The following is a 20,175-nucleotide window of genomic DNA, read 5'->3' as shown; positions in this document are numbered from 1 at the left end:
GACAAGATATCACTGCAATGTTGAATTAAGGAAAATTACCCCATAGTTTAAACTAATAACAACAAACTAATACCATATCTATAATCCCTCACATTACTGCATGGTTGACATCAATGACAACACACTGATACCATATTTGCAACACTCTTCACCTTTGACATTGATGGTAACATACCCAACACACACTAGATCTGCATTTCTCCCCTTTGACATCAAGGACAAAAAGAAAACTACTAAGATTAAAAAGTTGTCATCGATGTCAAACCCCACGTCCCCACCAGCACCAGCACTGCCAAGAGGGGGACATCCCCATTTGGGGACTTGAGGACGGGGACAGGGACACGTCCCCCCAACCCAGCTGGGGGCGGCTGGCCGTCCCCCTTTTCAGCACATAAAAAAATGGAAAATTAAAAGGTTTTGTTTGGTTGTTTTTTATTGTTTGCTAATTGTTTGCTAACCCTAGGATATGTGGGGCCCATTTAGAGGTTGAAATCCTATTAAATCTCTATGTTTTCTTATTTCTATTCATTTCATAGTTTTCTAAATTTTGCAACAGCAGCAAGAAGAATAGTTTTCATAGATTTTTAAGTTTGTAGTTTGTATTTGCGACTTGGATATTTGAAGTTTAAAACATTGAACATTGTGATCATATCATGGTTGTTGCTATTTGATGTAATTAAATGTATGATGCCATCGAATGATTGATGAGATAATGATACTCATACTTTTGCTAAATTGATAATATGATATATCATAATAGATATCTATGACTTCTAAGTTTTGAATTTGAATCTTCAATCTTTGATTATTTAAGTTATTTGATAGAAGTTAGAAGTTGGAACTTGGATCTCTTTCGTAGTTCATTGTTCAATGTTCAATGCAATGTAAAACAAAACTAGCAATAGCAGATTTGATGAACTTACACTTCATATTTATGTCTTATACTGTTATACATCTTTTCATAATTAGCATTTTAAGTATCATATGTATAGTATATACTATATACCCCCCGTCCCCCTGCTGTCCCCAAATTGAGGCCCTTCTGTCCCCTCCTCCCCCGTCCCCATGTCCCCCAGGCCAGTGTAACTATGATCTGCACTTGGAATTGGCCTTCAATGCCAATGAATTGTGTTTCCTTCTGATTTCTGGTCCATGTTTCAATCTGAAGTTTGAGGGTATTTTGCTGCGGATTAATAATTACTGTTGTGATTTGAAGATAGGAAGGAGGGCTTCCATTGGCATTTAAATTTCTGCAAGATTTCTCAATGATTAATGCTGTTTGGGGGCATTTAGTGTGCTGCGACCTGAACTGCTATAGCAGAGTTTGACTTCTACAGATGCAATCAAATTACATACGGTGTTGTTGCTCTTCTGCCAGCTGCAATTAAATTATTAAATTATTAGAGGCAGCGTGTGAAATAACGGAGGCTTCATTGGTGAATCCAGTTTTCTTTCAGCATCAGCGTTGAGTAGTCCCATTGCTAGGTTCTTTAATTTTAATAAATTTATGCACTTAGTTGAATTGTGAATATTTGCACATTGAATGGTAGCAAATGAATTTGGTATTTGAATCTAGATATTACTTTGCATTCCAAGTTTAGTTGATGCAGGAGCATCCTGGAGTAGCGGGAGCATCGGGCTTGTATTTTGTGGACCTTATGATTCACACGGTTAGGGTTATGTTCGAGGCATATCGGTGGGCATATTGGTGGACCTTTTCCTATGTGCGCATAAGGTTTGGAGTGATCATATTGGAGTTAGAGCTCTTTTGGTGGCTGCTGGTAATGTGGTCCCATTTCCTGGGTGGACTTTGGAGATTGTTTCTACGAGCTTCGATCCGTGGGAGTTGGCCTGTGCGAACTTAGATGTGGATTGTTGGATGGTGTGTGGTCCTATGTCCAAGGTTGCATAAAGATATTTTGTCTTATGAGTTTGTTATGGTTGTAATCTTCGGGGCTTGTCCTAAGTGCTTATTTTAATTTAGTCTACCACGCCGACTTGTGGCTTGAGTGTTTATTTAATGTAAGTGTTTATTTAATGTAACCCGCTAGGCCGACCTATGACTTGGTTTAGTATAAGTAGAGGGTCTTCTGATGTCTAGAGTCAATCATTTTTCATGATGGAGAGGAGCAAGAGTTGCTAAGAGGAGCAAAGTTTAGCAGAGCTAGTAGCAAAGCGTGGGCTTAGGAAATAAGAAGATTGCTTGGTGGCTTGCAAGCTCAAGTATAGATCTTTCTTGAAGTTTCTACTAGATTGTTGTGTTGTTGTAGATCTGGGCTAGCTAGGAGTTATTTGGATCATGTGAGATATTGTAGAATTGTTACTGTAATTGCTTTGTATTTGGCTAAAACCAAAAAGGCCTTACAGCCCAACACATTAAGCCCAACACATTGTATGTAATTAGTTATTTGATGAATAGAGAATTGAATTATCTATCAAATCTTGTATATTGTGGTGTACTTTTGTTGTGTGGTAATTGTTGGGGGCTAGGTCATCTCCTTTGGAGACTCACTTGCCTTGCACTGCATCAAGTGGTATCAAAGCCTAGTTTTGATCTAGTTGGTGATTGTTAGGGGTTTGTTGCAAAGGGTTTACGAAGATCTTGGAAGATTGCACATCTCAGTGATGTTGTGGAGATTGAGATTTCAAAGAAGGTTAGATCAAATTTCAGATTTGAGATAGAGATGATAAAGAATGATATGGTCGTTGAGATCATGAGAGCTATAGCTGATGTACAGAGGAATGTGGGTACAAAAAATGATTATGAGGAAGTCGTTGAAGACTTTGAGGTTGTTGGATCTAGTGCTGAAGACAGAGTTGATCGCATGGAGAGATTTGTCGAAGATAGAGTTGGTTGGTTGGATAGATCCGAAGCTTGGTTAAAGATGAAGCACAGCATGGATGTTTCTCATTTCTCAAATACTTTGAGTCCTGAGGACCTAATCGATTGGATTGGTGAATTGGAGGACAAATTTGAGTTAGAGGATATATGAGATCTGCTCAAAATGATGTTGGCACAAACTAAGCTGAAAGGACATGCTGCTTTATAGTTGAAAGAATTGCAAAGAGATAGAGAAGAGGAATGTGAAATAAAGATCACTAGGTAGAGATTGATGGTGACAAAGTTGAAGGCTAAGTTCATTCCTGTTGATTATAAACTTGAGTTGTTTAAGAGATTGCATAATTTGAAATAGAAGGATATGATTGTGAAAGATTATATTGAGGAGTTTTACAAGTTGAATAGACATAGAGAACTTTTTAAGGAAAAGGTGGCTAAATATATTAATGGTTTGAGATTCAATATTCAGGATGATATTGGTATGCTAAAGATTGATTCAGTTGACGATGCTTATCAGTATACTCTGAGGGGAGAAGATAAGTTGAAGAGAAGACATCAAGGTAATTCCCAAGGGAAGGATAAGCAGGAACACTGGGTGAAGAAAAAACAGATTACTGAGGATGAACCGAAACCTGTTGAGCAAAGAAGAACAAGTAGAAGTGCATTTAAGGGTTTTTGTTTTAGATGTGGTGAGGAAGGACATAGATCTTTTGATAGTTAGAAAGTACTCAAACCTTGTCAAAGGAGAAATTTTCTTAGGACTCGTAAGTCTTGAGGTAAATGCTGAAATGTGATTGTGGATGGTGATAGTATTGATAAAGTAGTTGCTGAAGAGATGGATTAAAAACTTGGTTTGAAGAGAGTGAAACATCCTTGTTCTTATAACATTGGTTAGTCGCAAAATGAACATGCTTGGGAAGTGAGGGAGCAATGTCTTGTTAATTTTCAAATTGGACAGTATGTTGATCAAGTGTTGTGGGATATTGTGGACATGAGTAGTTGTCACATATTACTTGGTAGACCTTGGCAGTATGATTGCAAGGTAGTGCATGATTGTGTCAAGAATGTGTTTATTGCTGAGAAGGGTGGCAGGAAGTTCTCACGGATTTCTTTACAGAATGCAGAACTCAGTAGGAGGAACCTGAGTTTTGGTAGCCGAGTTGAGTTGAAGGATTCTCAAAGGGTTAGAGATCAGCATGGGAAACAGCACTGTAGCACACCAAAGACAGATGTGAAGATGACATTTGCAGGAAAAGATTCGCAGAAGTGGAATAAAGGCAAGAGTGAACAAGTTGATAACATGGAGGACATGTATTCAAAGAACCAGTTAGGGGTTTATGTGTTGAATCCCGTGAGATGTTCTTCGATGTTCTTCCATCTTTTGAGAACATCTTTTCGCACCTAGGGTGTGTGATGCAGGGGCATCCTCATGTAGTGAGCAATCCTACAGGAGCATCAGCCTTGGATTTTGTGGACCTTATGTTTCGTGCGACTAGGGTTATGTTCAAGGCATATTGGTGAACCTCGTCCTATGTGCGCATTGAGTTGGAGCTCTTTTGGTGGCTGCTAGAAACGTGTTCGTATTTCCTAGGTAGACTTTGGAGATTGCATCCGCGAGCTTCGATCCGTGAGAGTTGGCTTGTGCGATAGATATGGATCGTTGGATGGCATGTGGTCCTATGTCTAAGGCCACATAAACATTTTTTTTTTCTTATGAGTTAGTTATGGTTGTAAACTTAGGGATTGTCCTAAGTACTTATTTTAATTTAAGGAACCTGAGTTTTGGTAGCCGAGTTGAGTTGAAGGATTCTCAAAGGGTTAGAGATCAGCATGGGAAACAGAACTGTAGCACACCAAAGACAGATGTGAAGATGACATTTGCAAGAAAAGATTTGTAGAAGTGGAACAAAGGCGAGAGTGAACAAGTTGATAACATGGAGGACATGTATGCAAAGAACCAGTTAGGGGTTTATGTGTTGAATCCCGTGAGATGTTCTTCCCTGTTTTGAGAACATCTTTTCGCACCTGGGGTGTGTGATGCAAGAGCATCCTCATGTAGTAGGCAATCCTACAGGAGCATCGGACTTGGATTTTGTGGACCTTATGTTTCATGCGACTAGGGTTATGTTCGAGGCATATTGGTGAACCTTGTCCTATGTGCGCATTGAGTTGGAGCTCTTTTGGTGGCTGCTAGGAACGTGTTCATATTTCTTGGGCAGACTTTGGAGATTGCATCCGCAAGCTTCAATCCGTGAGAGTTGCCTTGTGCGATCTTAGATGTGGATCGTTGGATGGCGTGTGGTCCTATGTCTAAGGCCACATAAAGATTTTTTTTTTCTTATGAGTTAGTTATGGTTGTAAACTTAGGGATTATCCTAAGTGCTTATTTTAATTTAGTCTGTCAGGGCGACTTGTGACTTGAGTGTTTATTTAATGTAACTTGCTAGGCTGACCTATGGCTTGGTTTAGTAAAAATGTTTAGTCATTCATTTTTCATGATGGATTGGAGCAAGAGTTGCTAAGAGGAGCAAAGTTTAGCAGAGTGTGGGCGTAGGAAACAAGAAGATTGCTTGGTGACTTGCGAACTCAAGTTTAGATCTTTCTTAGTGTTTCTACTAAATTGTTTTGTTGTTGCAGATCTGGGCTAGCTAGGAGTTAATTCGATCATGTGAGATCTTGCAGAACAATTACTGTAATTGCTTTGTATTTGGCCATAACCAGGATGGCCTTACAACCCGACACATTGTATGTAATCAGTTATTTGATGAATAAACAGTTGAATTATCTATCAAATCTTGTATTTTGTGGTGTATTTCCATTGTGTGGTTATTGATGGGGGCTAGATCATCTTCTTTGGAGACTGACCTGCCTTGGACTACATCATTAGCATTTCATTATATTTGAAAAAACCAAAATATAATATATACTCAATACACAAAAAAAAAATTCTAAAACATAAAACATAAAAAAAGAGACTCCGTCAGCATAATTTCAGGGTGAGCCAACAAGGTTCATTATATTACCAGTTTATTTACAGCAATAAGAAGACATAGCCGACTAGAACAATGAGTGCATGCTAAGGTGACTTCCTTGTTGGCCCATCCAATACACAACATTCATGTTAATATTAATAAGGCATCAATCTTAAGGACATGTTTAGTTCCTTAGATGCAGCGACTAACATATGTTACAAGGATATTTATTAAGGTGCTGATTCCAAACAAAGAAAAAAAACAACAATTTTCTGATTGTTAACGTAGTGCTCAGTTCAGAAAATATTTATCATTAACAAAGGAAAGATAAGAAGAGCGTTGGGTTGTCTGAAGTCAATCAAGGATGTGTGTGCGTGTGTGTGCATGCACCAGATTTGGAGAGGGCCTAAAATAAGAGATTTAATTCAAAACTGAGGAGAAGATTGTGAAGAATTTATTTAAGAGACGTATGAGGAGGTTGTAGTCTGATTTGTGGCAGATTCAAAGGTGGTAACAAGAGCAAAATAATAGCAAACCTTTTAAGGGAATTTGGAGACAAATTTGTGATCAATTTGAGAAAGCAGTCATACAAATTGAAAAGGGGAACAAAGGCATAACTTTTGAAGATCAAGATCATCCATCGTCATTCTAGAAGCAACATTGGCAAGGTGGAAATTTAAATAGTGAGTTGCTGCTCACCAATGGAACAAGAAGTTGGTGCCTCTAGTGAGTTAAAACTCACAAACTAAATAAGGGGTTGGTACCTACAATATTTGTAAAAAAAAATTATGTAAAAGCATTAATTCGTCTTTATTTTCTCCCACTAGGATTTCCACATAAACGTTTTGCTCCAAAAACTCCAAGATTTCACATGATTCCAATACCAACTTTCCCTCTTTGTCTAATGGAGGATGTTAAATCAGTGTTGTAGTTGTATTAAAAAAAGGAGACGAAAGCCCCTTATATAGATTTTTAAAGATGATGTTCCTAAAAGAAACAATTGTGAACTAACGATAGATATAGAAACTACCTAATAAACTAAAGATGAAGATGACCATTAGAAAAACATTATAATATTGTAATACCCTCCCTTAATGGTCATTGTCTAACTGTTGTAATTTGATCACAAATTTTGCAAAAGCACTTTGTCATTGCTAAGGCACTCCCTAGATCTGCAAAATGTTAATGACCAAGAAGCCAAAATCCATCTACAAAAAAACAAACAAGGGTGCCCGCTTTGTCAAAAAGCTTTGCAAAAAGAGACGAAAGCCTGCCACTGAGACGAGTCTTCCACTAATCCTCATGGAATGAGCAAAACATTTGACTAGAAATCATCACTGTCGTCAGTAAACATTGTGTAGCCAACGGGGTGGTGTCGTCGGTAGATTTTGTACTTTGTAGCCGACGTCGTCGGTAAATAGTTTGTAACGGACATATTATGTAGCCGACGGACTCTTTCAGGAAGGTTCAGCGGAAAGTATTTATACCCCGTCTGGGATCATTGTAAATCATCTTATCTTATCAGATCGGATCGGGTCTTGTCTTATCTTATGCTTTGCATGTAACCTATTGGCATATGTGAATAAAGAAGTACTGTTGCTATTCGTGTTTGTTATCTGTGTACATTCCTTAATTAACCTATGCGGTAAAAAATCACAAAATCCAACAGATAGAGAGAAATGCTAAGAATAACTAGCACGATTTTTAGGAAAAATCAGCAAACCCTCCAAACTTTGCAAATGGGCATGAGCCCAAAACAGGCTGCAAAAAGCCATGATTTTTTAGGAGAAAAATCAATCAAAACCAAACAACAGAATGCGAGACATGGATCAGAGAATAGAAAGCTTTGTTTTTGAGGAAACACAGTAAAACACAACAGATAATTTTTGAAAACAATTTATAAACCCAACAAATAATTTTTGAGGAAAAAATTATAAACCCACCAGATTGTTTTTTTGAGGAAACATAGTAAAACACAATAGATAATTTTTGAAAACAAATTTATAAACCCAACAGATAATTCTAAGGAAAAAATTATAAACCCACTAGATAGTTTTTGAAGAAAAAATTATAAATATCCAGCAATCATTTTTTGAAGGAAAAAATTAAGAAAACTCATCAAAGAAACCTTCATGTGACAAAACATGAGACTTCGCATAGTAAAATAGCACATGTAAGAACATGCAACTCACATGCAAATACCAACCTTTGAAAATCAGAGACTTTTGCCCAAACCAAGAAACACGCAATGAAAACCCTTAATCAAGCTCGCGATTTTCAGCAAAAAATTTCCAAGGGCCTCGAGAAGACGTCGACCTGGTGCAACATGTTTCGGATGCTTTACAATGAAGCCATAGTGTTCCTAGGGCACTATAGCAAAGTCTAACCAACTTCTTCGAAAAGATCTTAGGGAATAATTTCTAGATCCGTTGTTGCCAAATCAATAAAGTTTGTTACAAAATTTGTGTGGGGATGGCTATAATGGGATTTTCCTTAGTCAACCCATCGTTTTGGTGATTTCCACCTCCACAAATAGTCGTTAGAAACAATGTTTTGTGTGTATGTAGTGATCGTGAATCCTAGATTGTAGATCTTGAATGTAAAAGAGCTAGTAAATTCTAAGAATCTACTCTATGAGTGAAACCCTAGCATGTAAATGTAGTTGTAAATGTAAATGTGTGCAGGATATGAAGAGACAAAGATTAGATTTGAACATAGCATAGAAAGCACACCAAGCCCCAAAGGCTAAAGTACTCTAACCATCTTCTTTATCCCCTTGCATCTCCATGGTGTCATGTAATATTTGAATGCTTGAATTGAAGGAAAGTAGATAAAGACCTCACTTTGCAATGAAAGAATCAAATTCAGCCCTTAGCTTCCACCTTGCAATTGCTCTATGTCCGATTGAGGTGTCCACGCATGCTTGTACCTTGCTTCCATTATGTGCAAATGAGGCATTTGATGTCTTTTCATAGTGAATTTCTAAAATTGCCCCAACGAGAGCTAACTACAGTGAGCAAGAAATAATTGAAATTTGATATAGGACTGGGACCAAAATCGCTCGACCATCCAGAACATGTTGACAAGGGTTGCCCTGTTTTGGAATAGGATGACCTGGGTCATCCTATTACGGAAGAGGTCAACCTGGGTTAACCTATTCTCTAGGAGGTCAGTGACTCAAATTTGTGACCTAGGCTTTGAGGACTACAAAGGGTGCAAGTGTAATGCTCATCGAGGATTGATAAGCCGAGGTTAGATTCGGGAAATGGAGCCTAGAAAGAGGAGGATGCATAGAAATTAGATCTTACCTCGGCCCATGAGAGAGAGAAAGGGAAGTCAAGGAGGAAGTGTTTGGTCCCACCTCAATTTCACCTAGGAGAGAGAGAGAAAGAGGAAAGTGTATGCAAATGTCAATGCAAACACACTAAAGAGGAGCTAAAAGGCCATAAATTGAAGTATGTCCAATTTAAGATGGTACAATGAGAAGTAATGGAAAGACATCGCCCCTCCTTTCAAACAAAGGCCAAGTAGCATGAAAATTGAAGAGAGATTTCAAGGCGGAATTCTCCAAAAGTGGGATTTCCAACCCCAACTTCTCAAAATCTCTGCCATAAGCACCCTTGGACGAAATTTATCCAAACATGAGACTTCCAATCCCAACAAAGAGGATGGCCTTGGGTGAAAGTTGAGTGCTAGATTGGTGAAGAAAAAAATTGGGGGAGAGAAGATGAAATCAATCAAAAACTTCGAGAAAAATGATAAGGACTGAAAATGAAAATGAATTAGATTCTTATGGAAATGAACTTTCAGCTAATTTGATATGCAAATCAGATTTAGATTCATGATAAGTGAGCCTTGAAAGATATTTTAAACATGAATGTGAACTTAGAGTGGCAAAATGGGCATGCAAGGTGAGGGTCGAAATTTTCAAGATCTTGAGATTTCCACCTTTGCAAATTCTCAAAGAAACAAAAGTTCCACCCAACTGCAAATAGGATTTTTGATGAAGCTTATCAAGTGCTAGTTGATCAAAGGATGGAAAATGATGCTTAAGGAAGTAAGATTAATATAAAATCTTAGTTACCGGATTCGCCTGGAAAAGGCCGGATCCGGGCTCGGGTCCGATTCGGATCCGGATCCACGTATGGATTCGTGAGGATCCGGGCAGGATTCATAATCCTGTCCACGGCCCGCGGATCCTTACGGATCCACAGGCAGGATTACGAATCCTACCCGGATCCTCGAGGATCCACGCGCGGATCCGCGTGAATCCACGGCAATGACAGGAGTATGCAAAAACGTGGGCCCATTATCATTTTTTAATGTTTTTTTTTTTGCCCTAAACCCTAAAAACGACCCTCTAAATCACAATGCAAGTTCATTTGCTCTCTATTTTGCTCTCTCATTTTGCTCTCTCATACTTGCTAGTTTGAAGTGAAGTGCTTGGATTCGAAGGAGATCGGTTGTGGAGCTTCAAATACCTTGCAAGAAGTGTTTAAGGTATGCATTTCAACCATATTTTTGAATTCTTTCATAGATTATTGATTTATTTTTAATTTTCCAAATTTTCAAGTTTTTGTGCAAGTGTGAAGCATGGTTTTCTTTCACTTTTTCTAGATTGCAAGAATAGAACAATGAGTAGTCAAAGCTCAGTGAGTGGGGGTGGGGCTGCATCACCAACCTTCAAAATTGATAAGGGGTCTCCTTTATGGAGACACACAACAAGAGTTGCACAATGTCCTGGGGGTGGGGCATACATATCGAAATGTAATTTTTGCAACATACAACATAGAAGCTCCTATTCCCGAGTGAAACTACATTTTTTGGGCCCTGCGGGTGGAGGAATTCACATGTGTCAAAGTAGTGATAAGAAGGGATTACCAGCTGCACAAATAGCAGCATTAGCAAAAGAGCAAGATGATGCTGATAGAGCAGTTGCAAAAGCAAAACGTGGTGCTTCCCAAAAAACAAATATACCAACACCATCATTTGATCAAACAAACACAAGAACACATCCTTTTTTGCCTATGCCAACTACAAATGATGAAGATGAAGACCCATCTCCACTCACCCGCAAGAGAGGCCCACTAGATAGGGCATTCCAAATTGAAAAGAGAGACATTGCTGATCACAAAATTGGACGTTGTTTAATTGCAAATGGTGTTTCATTTAATTTTGCTAGATCACCTTATTTTAGGGAGATGGTGGAAGCAATAAATGATGCACCCCATGGTTACAAACCGCCTGGTTATGAGAAGTTGCACACTACCATATTACATGATGAGAGGAAACATGTAGAGGCTCAACTTCAACCAATAAGAGATTTTTGGGTTCAATCGGGTGTGTCTATTATTTCGGATGGTTGGAAAGATTGTAGAAACCATCCATTGATCAATGTTATTGTTGTATGCCCTAAGGGGGCAATGTTCTTGAAGGCAGTTGATTGTGAAGGGCAAGTGAAAGATGCAAAATTTATTTCACGCATTCTCATTGATGCCATAGAGTCAGTGGGTCCTGATAATGTTGTTCAAGTGGTCACGGACAATGCAAAAGTTTGCAGGGCTGCAGGGATAATTGTAGAGTCTAGATATGATCATATCTTTTGGACACCATGCACCGTCCACTCTCTCAATTTAGTGATGAAAGCAATTGGCACCGAAATAGATTGGGTGAAAAGGATATATGAGGAAGCTGAAGAGATTCAAATGTTTGTGACAAATCACCACATGTCACAAGCAATTTTTAGGAGTTTCTCGGACTTGGAGTTATTGAAGGTAAATTTTTATATTTAATATATAATTGAATATTATTGGATTCCACAATTATTAATTTTTGTTGTTGTTTACATTAACATGTTTTAATTTTTAAATGTTTTACTAACTTGAGTTTAACATGTTCTTAGGTTGCTGAAACCCGCTTTGCCTCTCACACAATCGTCTTGAGACGACTTGTGAAGGTAAAAGAAGCATTGAAGCATATGGTCATTAGCCCCCAATGGGGCATTTGGAAGAATTCCAATACAGCAAGGGCTTTAAATGTGAGAAGAATGATACTAGATGAGGATTGGTGGGGTCTTGTGAGTTATGTGTTGGAAATCGCCGATCCAATAATGGCAATGCTTCGCTTCGCAGATAGTGATGAGCCATGCCTTGGGGATATTTATGATTCCATGGATAGTATGCTGGAAAAAATTAAAATGGTAAGTTTTACGCTCTTTTACAACAATTTTTTATTTGAGAGATATCTAAATTCTAAAGTTTAAATTGACATATTCACTATTTATAATTATTATTCATATTTCATATCTTAGGTCATACAGAGGAGGGAGAATGATCCTGAGGACACCCTTTACAAGAAGGTGGAAAAAATTGTTCATCATCGATGGAACAAGATGACCACACCTTTGCACCTCCTTGCATATGCTCTATCCCCGAGGTACTGTAGTTCTTATCAAATGTTTGTGCTTATTTTATCCAATGTTTGTGCTATTGATATTTGATAGTGTTCAATTGTCTTTTGTTATCCCCAGGTACTATAGTGCAGATGTACTTCGCCTTCCAGGTAGAGTGCCACCATTTAGAGATGCAGAGGTTGCAGATGGGTATAAGAGGGCACTAGCTAAGATATTCCAAGATCCAAAGATTGGGGCAATTGTGAGGAGTGAATTTGCTGCTTTCAACTCAGGTGAGGATTTCGACCCTATTGCCATAGTAGACCAAAGCAGGATGGGTGCCATCAAATGGTGGTACCTTCATGGGCAAGCCTTCACATACCTCCAACCTCTTGCCATAAAGGTCCTATCCCAAGTAAGTTTGTAAAATTAAGCTTAAGGTTAACATTCTCAATTCCTTGAATTTATTATTTAATTTATTTATCTTGATTGTTGTATTGATAATTTTTAATTTCTCTTTAGGTTGCCAGCTCTTCTGCCGCTGAGCGGAATTGGAGTACTTACTCCTTTATCCACTCAATCAAACGCAACCGGTTGGCTCCAAAAAAATCAGAAGACCTTGTGTTCATTCACAACAATTTGCGCTTGTTGTCACGGAAGGATCCTAAGTACAAGAAGGGGCCCGAAAAGCTTTGGGATGTAGCACCCGAGACTCCTGATTTAGATATGACCATCCGAGATCTTGCTAGATCCACTTTGATTGATGTGGATGATGAGGAGGAGGATTATGAGTTAACAATCCCCTCTACTACTAGTGGTTTGGGTTCCTCTACTAATACAGATGCAGTACTTGCAGCTCACCAGTACCCCTCTGATGCGGATTTTCTTGAAAATCCATTTGATGATTAAATTAAAAACTTTAGTGTTGACTCTTGACTCTTTTATGAGTAAATCATGTTATAAACTTTAAGTTTAATGATCTATATTTTGAATGTTACAAGCTTTCACTTTCAGTAATTCAATGTGAATGTGTTGATTTTCTTTATAATCGTGAAAATAGATTAATTATCAATGTCATTGATCAAGTATACTAGATTCATACTATGAAATGATTTAGTTTTAGAATTATGTATATTTCTCTTATTTTTTAGTATATATAATGCATATATATATATATATGCACGAATCCTCCACGAATCATAATTGGGAAAAAAAAAAAATCCCGAATCCACGGATCCGATTCACGTGCCCGAATCGGATTCGTGTCACGAATCGGCAACTAAGTATAAAATTGAAGGAAAAGATTAGGTTTTCGGGTAAAATGAAGTAAAAATCAGATCGAAGGAGCCTTTACCAGATCAAAATGCAGATTACAAATTAATACTCATCATTGGCAGGCAGGGAGTGATGTTTGGAGGCTTAGAGAGGAGTTTGAGTTCCATAAAACAATCAAAATCGATCATGACACTGGACAGAAACCACCAAAGTCGGGATTCATAATCCCCAAAACTCTGTGTGTCTGCCATGATTGTGCTTATTTCATAAAAGTTTCAAGACCAATCCACATTCAAAAGGCAAGGTTTCTCCAAACTTGAGGTCAGAAATCTCAAGATCTCAGGATTTCTGCCATTTTTCTAATGAAGTTATCAAGCAAAAACAAGGATTGGATTCACCTATGTGGACTCAAAATGAAGGATGAATGGCATATTGATCAAAAAATTTAAAGGAGAGGCAATGTATGAATACCCCAATCAAGGGAAGGAGTTCCACAAACTTCAGATTTAAAATCCCAATTTTCCAAAACACCCACCCCCTCAAACATGATGAGCTCAATGTAAAAAAAAAATCAATTGGAGTTCAAGACGTTAAAAAACAGTGAAAGCTTTGACTTTATTCAAAACGATGTGGGCCGAAAATGATTTTAAATCAGAATGAGCAATTCGAATTGCTAATATGAATAAATTCAAAATAATTTTTTTCCCATATGCAGATCATCCAAGAAGGGGCAGGTCGGCCTAGACCGAAAGGCATAGCTTTTCAACCCAAAATGCCTATATGGAGGAGGGGATTCATTTTATTTGCAACTACACCAAGTGCAGGTTGAACTAGCAATTGCAGGGCAGATCAAGCTAATCATAAGGGGCAGCGATTTCAATGACTATAAGGTTTGGAAGAGGAGTTTGGGGGATAAATAACTGATTTTACAAGTAAAATCAGAATTTTAAAATTACAAAATCTGGGCTTAGAAACAAAAAAATCAGAACCAAAGTGAGCTATAGGAAGAAATCTGGAAAGAAATTTTTAAAAATCCGGCCTTAAAAAATTGAGAATTATTGATCAAGTGGAGGAAAAGGTTGGTTTACAGTTGAATCTAGATGCATTTTCATATCATGTAAGCTTTCAGATTTCCTTCATTTCAGTTACACTTGTCATTTTGTTAGCTAAATTTTCTCTTATGTTTTTTGCAAGGTAACTATGAAGAAGGGAGGGTTTGTAAAGTCCCCTACCGATTCTGTCCCCTACCTTATATTTTGGGTCATAAGAATTTTGGCGAAGGAGGTCTGATCTAAAGAATACTGTGTTCTTGAATCAAACATATTATGAAAACATACTCTTTGCATCATTGATTCTGCCAAATATCTGCATAGGAATAGCAGTCTGAAATGTTTATTTCAAAATGCAGTGACTTGAATCCATAAAATTGGCATACAAGATAAAGCCAAAAGATTCCCCATGTGACTATAAATATTGAATTTGGTTAATAAACGAAAAAAAAAATCGAAGTAAAGGTAAAGAAATAAGAGAATATGTCCATTGGATGTAACATTGTAATGGCACCAATAAGAAGAAACCTAACATTCATGAAACTGGTATAGTCAGCATATAATGCCTATTGCTATGGTTGATAATATTTGATATTCAAAAATGTATTAATTATTTGTATTAAGTTGGTTGTCAATCTCGGGTGGTTGTAAGTATTGGTTAGCTGACAATTGTGATCCTCTTGGCAACCATTGGGTTTTCGAAAAATGTTGTGTGTCGTAAAGGTAATATGGTGTAGTGGGATAACTGTAAAATCCTTGGCCGGCCATTTTTGGTCTTCTTGGCTGTAATGAAAATATGAGCAAATAAAGTTATATTTGACTCCTATATCTGCTGCGCACTGCCATCTTTATTATTATTCCATGTATATTTATGATTTATCAGATAGAGCACTGAACAACTGGTCACAACTTTAGCATTTTTTTCCTTAACACTGTTAATTCATGCGATTGAGATCCAAGAAATATATCTGAACCATATGTATAAGTTTTTAATGTGATTATCTGCTCATAGAACAAGAAGCCCTTTTTAGATTTAAAAAAAAGTTGGTCTTTGATAAAAGTTTTCTAATGAATTGGAGAACAATGCAACTTTAACGAAACGGCGAAGATATAAATATTACATTCACTATTGGAAATTCCAATTCACAGTGAACGAAAATAAGTAATAAATCAAACCCATAAATTGCACAGCTCCTTATGACTGAATAAGTGTCAGTTATATGTAGTAATTGATTTATGCAGTCAATCTTTTTAATAATACTTGACTCAAATTTCATAATTATAAGTTTCTGCAACTGATTGCTTTTTATTAACCTTTTGGATAGGAATGCCTGTCTTTCTGTTGCCACAAAGTAGCTTCTATTGGAAGTAAATTATTTCCCCATTTACAAACTCTGATTCTATAACAGAGAGTACACTCCCCAAATATTTGATGCTGAGAACTAGCCTCAATTGGAAAAAAATAATCATCCCATTTCCCATGCATTGTCTTAACCGACACAACATATAACACAACAAGGGTAACAGGAGATTACCTCTCGATCTACTCCATGAACCGTCCCTGCATTAACATATAGAAAATTAGAACAGGATTTGAAATTGTCCATCGAAACATATACATGATAATCTATGACCATATTAAACACTCATTTTTAAGAACAAATCATGAGATTTGTATCCTCATATAACGCAAGTGTCTACTGGTAACTAGCATTATATCTATTAGATTTCCACAATCCATGAGAAATTGTTCTGATAGTTTCTGGATTAGATTGTGTAAAAAAATGTTCCCTCAACGTTTCGGATCACACTACAAGATCCATTATCAGGATATGCAAGAGAACATAAGGAAAAAAATGTTCTCTTGTATATCTTGATGATGGATCACGTGGTATCATCCGAAATGTTGATGGAAAACAAATTTACACAATCTAATCCAGAAACTATCAGAACAACTAGCATTATATCAATAAATGATGATACAAAAAGGTGTCTCTGGCATTATATCAAACCCTTTACAAAAAGTAGACACTAGCCAATAATCACCAACTGGCTACAGCTTTCAATAAAGTAATCACTAACTTAATATTACGATTCACCTAAATCTCTATAAACAGTATCTGTTTGCTTGAGATTTCAGGAACCTTTTACATAGAACACATAAAAATCTTACCAAAACTAGAAACTGGGGGAAGATTTTAGCCAAATTTTGAAATTTGTGGATGCAATGCTAAAAAAGATTTGTCAAGATTTAAAAACCTCCAAAAATTGCATGGCTCCATTAAAATTTCCTTTATGACAACAAATAAATAAACAATTAACTGTGTATACCTTCACTTGAGGAACCTAATTTGAAAACACCTTCTTTGATCTGATCGAACTGCTTTTGAACTATTTCCACGTCCATCTGCCTAACTTCATCAGTGCTAGAACTCTTTAAAGCATGTATGTATCCTTCAGCACCCTCATGAAAATTGTGCTGTACTTGTTTGATATCACTCATAGAAGAAACATGTAAGGACTTTACCCTTTCTGCTTGGCCTTTGATTGGTGGAGGTTTAAAAACATCTGTAGTACATGAATCGTAATCTCTTTTCTTTGAATTCATTTGACTCCTTCCAATTTTTTGACAGTGCCTTGTTTGAGCATTGTAGTGAGGCTCAACAATAGGTTCACTGGAATAGTTATCCGTGGAGGATGTTCCAGAAGCTTGGACTTGCATTTCAACAAATTTATGAAGAGGGTTCGCAGGAGAGGAATTGACTTGTTGCACTAAAAAGTTGGCTCTTGATTTCTCAGTTACTGATGAGACCGGTATGCTGAATTCTCTATCATGCCAGGAAATATCAGCCTTCAATGACTTCAAATGAAGAAAATTCTGAGATGAAGATTCGGAAATATTTCTAGGCATCTGGTCATCAGAGGTTGCAAGTGATCCAGAAGGATCTTGGATATAACCTATGGGACCAGATGATGTTGGCAAAAGACCTGATCTATTCTGCAATGTTCTTTTACTTAAGTGAAGTGCAGCCCCTACATTACTGCATAATGATTCACCAACACTAAATTCGCTGCTAGTATCTATAATAGCTGTCCTCCTGTAAAATGGGCTTGAATTCCCTCTCTCTAGACATCCCTCTTTATCAGACCCTGCAGTAGGAATGAAATTTTTAGATTTAATCTCAGACACTTTCAAGTGTTTTCTTGAATCTTGTGTGACACTACGAGCATGAACTTTCTTTGTCTTATGAGCAACCCCTCCCTTAAGGTATGTCACAGCTCCTGGTGGCAACGGTGGCTTTCTTGTGCTAATAGGTTGAGTCCTAAATACAGGAAGGCTATTTGTAGGAGGCACAAATGGACATCCTGTCTTACTGTTGTCTATTACTCCTCCGGTAAAGATCATAAGTTTATCATTTCTATATGGTGAAAATGAATGTTGCTCTGCTAAAGGTGAAATAGAGAATATATTATCAGATGGCTCCTCAGATTGATTTATAGCTGAACTTAAATTCTTAGAATCATTTGAAACTTCCTTCAACTGAAAATTGAACAATCTCACAGGCATGATTTTTGAAATAGCATTTCCAAGCATTGAATCTGCAATGTCTAAAGATCTCTTCTCTTCCAAATTGAAGACTTCTGTGACCATCTTTTTTTGCCTTGTCTTTGTCCATTGACCTTTGTCTATTTCAGTATCACCTTGTTTATCTGTGTCTTCATCCTTTGGATCAGAGGTACCAAGTCTCAAACTAATGTTACATAGCTCAGCTGTGCCACCCTTTGCCAAAAATGAATCATTTGATTGATTTTTATGCTTAGATTTATGTGATGATATACTCTGTTGACCTACTTCAGAAAGAGTTTCTCCTTGTATTGTCAGCCCTTCTGGAAAAAGTGATAATGAATGAGCATCCCTGGGCAGTGAATTTGCTACTGAATTATTTGAGGACAGGCTGCCTTGACATGGAAGGTCTGCCATGCTTACAGCAACAAACTCCCCAGCCAGGTCACTCCTTAAAGACAGGAGTCACTTCCATCCACCAGACAGAATCTAAATCGCATTCAGAGGTCATTGTTGGCTCTCACACAAAATCAAACATAGGTTATGCAGAGCAGTCATCAAGTGAAAATGGAAAAATGCCATCCTCCGTTGCTGCACATGCAGAAATATAAAAAATTGGCAACTGCTTCAAGCATTGCTTCTCATCCAAACTAATTATTACAATTGCTCTCTTTTCAGTCATAGCAGGTTCTTAGAACTTAGAAAAAAGAAAAATCTTACAGGCAATCCTTAACATTGATTGTAGCATAGTACTGGAACTATCATCTAAAGACTCTTGCCAACTATTGATTTGAAATGACTAAAAATTTTTGGGAAGAAGATATAAAATCATAATGTATTGTACATATCTGACAAACAATTACCAACTGCAATTACACATCCATATCAGGATAAAAGTATAAGGACCAACAAATTAATAAAATACTTGTATGCATGACTTCAGTAAGAATGTAAATCATATTTCATAAATCATTATTCATTCTCATGCAGACTCTAAATTAAGTTCTGTAGATCAATTGTGAAGAGAAATAGAATAATGCTACTTCCATCACTGCACATGCACAAATATAAAATACTGATTATTTCTCCAGTCATGCCCTCTCATCCATACTAACTATTACTCATCCAAAGTAATTATTAAAGTCCATTTTATAATATATATGAGAAAACTTCATGGATAGACAAATAAATGCATGGATTAATAGCAAGTATATTACAGAGAATGATAAATGTGTCTTTCTACCCATAACCAATCGTAGTTTGGTTTGGTATGAAAGTCTCGAGAGGGCGTCTATAAACTACTCAACCCAACTAAGCCCAAGAGCACGCAACGTCCCACTATGACAATTTCATCCCTTGGGGTGGCCTACTTGTTTGAGAGAACCAGTAAACTGCAATTCCCTAACTTCCAACATTCTTCTTGATTGCTCACGAGGTAAGATACATACACCATAATGATATTATCTCAAGTATATGTGTATGTATATTTTAAGGGATTATAAATCTTGCTAACATGAGTATCACATAAGAGTCTATTATCCTTATTTTGATATGAGTTATATTTGTAAATAAATAGACAAATTTACTTATTGCCAATTACTTATCATGCAATTATTCTTGTAATGCATAGTTCAGATATGCCATACCAATCTGTCTATGATGGATTTAGGATTTGATTCCACTTATGCCCAATACTTGCCAATAATGGGTTTAATATCCAAGATATACCTTGTTAATGAATAGGATGCCTCCAAGAGATACGTCTGCTGTCCCTTCTTAGCAATCGGTAGGTTACTAAATTCTAATTAATTAAGTATAAAACTTGTAATATTTTCTATTAATAACTCCTTGTTTGTCAAATACGATGATTAATCTATGAGTCAGAAGTAACCATCAAAAAGTAACTTTTAGTGATATAAAATTTTCTTTGTTCATAGGCGATGTCAAAGGCTTCTATTATCAATACATGCAAAATTTGCTTATCATCTCCATCAATGCATTATTTTTCCCTAATTGATTTGTCTTATAAGTTTTCTGACTCACATATAGACAATATTAATTTCGTATTATTGCTTCCTGATTTG

At 37.0% G+C, this 20,175-nt stretch overlaps 3 protein-coding genes across 4 annotated transcripts in view; 2 read left to right on the top strand and 1 right to left on the bottom strand.

Annotated features, from left to right (window-relative positions):
* LOC149559872 (uncharacterized) overlaps positions 1-20,175 on the bottom strand; it is a 68,125-nt gene that overhangs the window by 3,507 nt on the left and 44,443 nt on the right. For both annotated transcript variants that reach the window (XM_089824338.1, XM_089824339.1), the window contains exons 2-3: positions 16,858-18,682; positions 16,062-16,087 (exon numbers count right to left, since the gene is read on the bottom strand). In XM_089824338.1, the coding sequence (XP_089680464.1) occupies positions 16,062-16,087; positions 16,858-18,508 (1,677 nt within the window). In that variant the 5' untranslated portion in view covers positions 18,509-18,682. The remainder of the gene's footprint in view (positions 1-16,061; positions 16,088-16,857; positions 18,683-20,175) is intronic.
* LOC149559874 (uncharacterized) lies at positions 10,662-12,522 on the top strand. The gene is made up of 5 exons (XM_089824145.1): positions 10,662-11,585; positions 11,714-12,010; positions 12,122-12,246; positions 12,341-12,464; positions 12,496-12,522. Exons 1-5 carry the CDS (start codon positions 10,662-10,664, stop codon positions 12,520-12,522), a joined length of 1,497 nt encoding a protein of 498 aa, XP_089680271.1.
* LOC149559873 (uncharacterized) lies at positions 12,514-13,202 on the top strand. Its single transcript, XM_089824340.1, has 2 exons — positions 12,514-12,617; positions 12,725-13,202. Exons 1-2 carry the CDS (start codon positions 12,537-12,539, stop codon positions 13,109-13,111), a joined length of 468 nt encoding a protein of 155 aa, XP_089680466.1. The 5' UTR covers positions 12,514-12,536; the 3' UTR covers positions 13,112-13,202.

Source organism: Cupressus sempervirens, chromosome 4, assembly GCF_028749045.1.
Source record: "Cupressus sempervirens isolate cs-2001-9-10 chromosome 4, ASM2874904v1, whole genome shotgun sequence".
NCBI lineage: Eukaryota > Viridiplantae > Streptophyta > Pinopsida > Cupressales > Cupressaceae > Cupressus > Cupressus sempervirens.
Note: the sequence above shows the minus strand (reverse complement) of the source record. Positions and strands in the feature narration are given on the sequence as shown.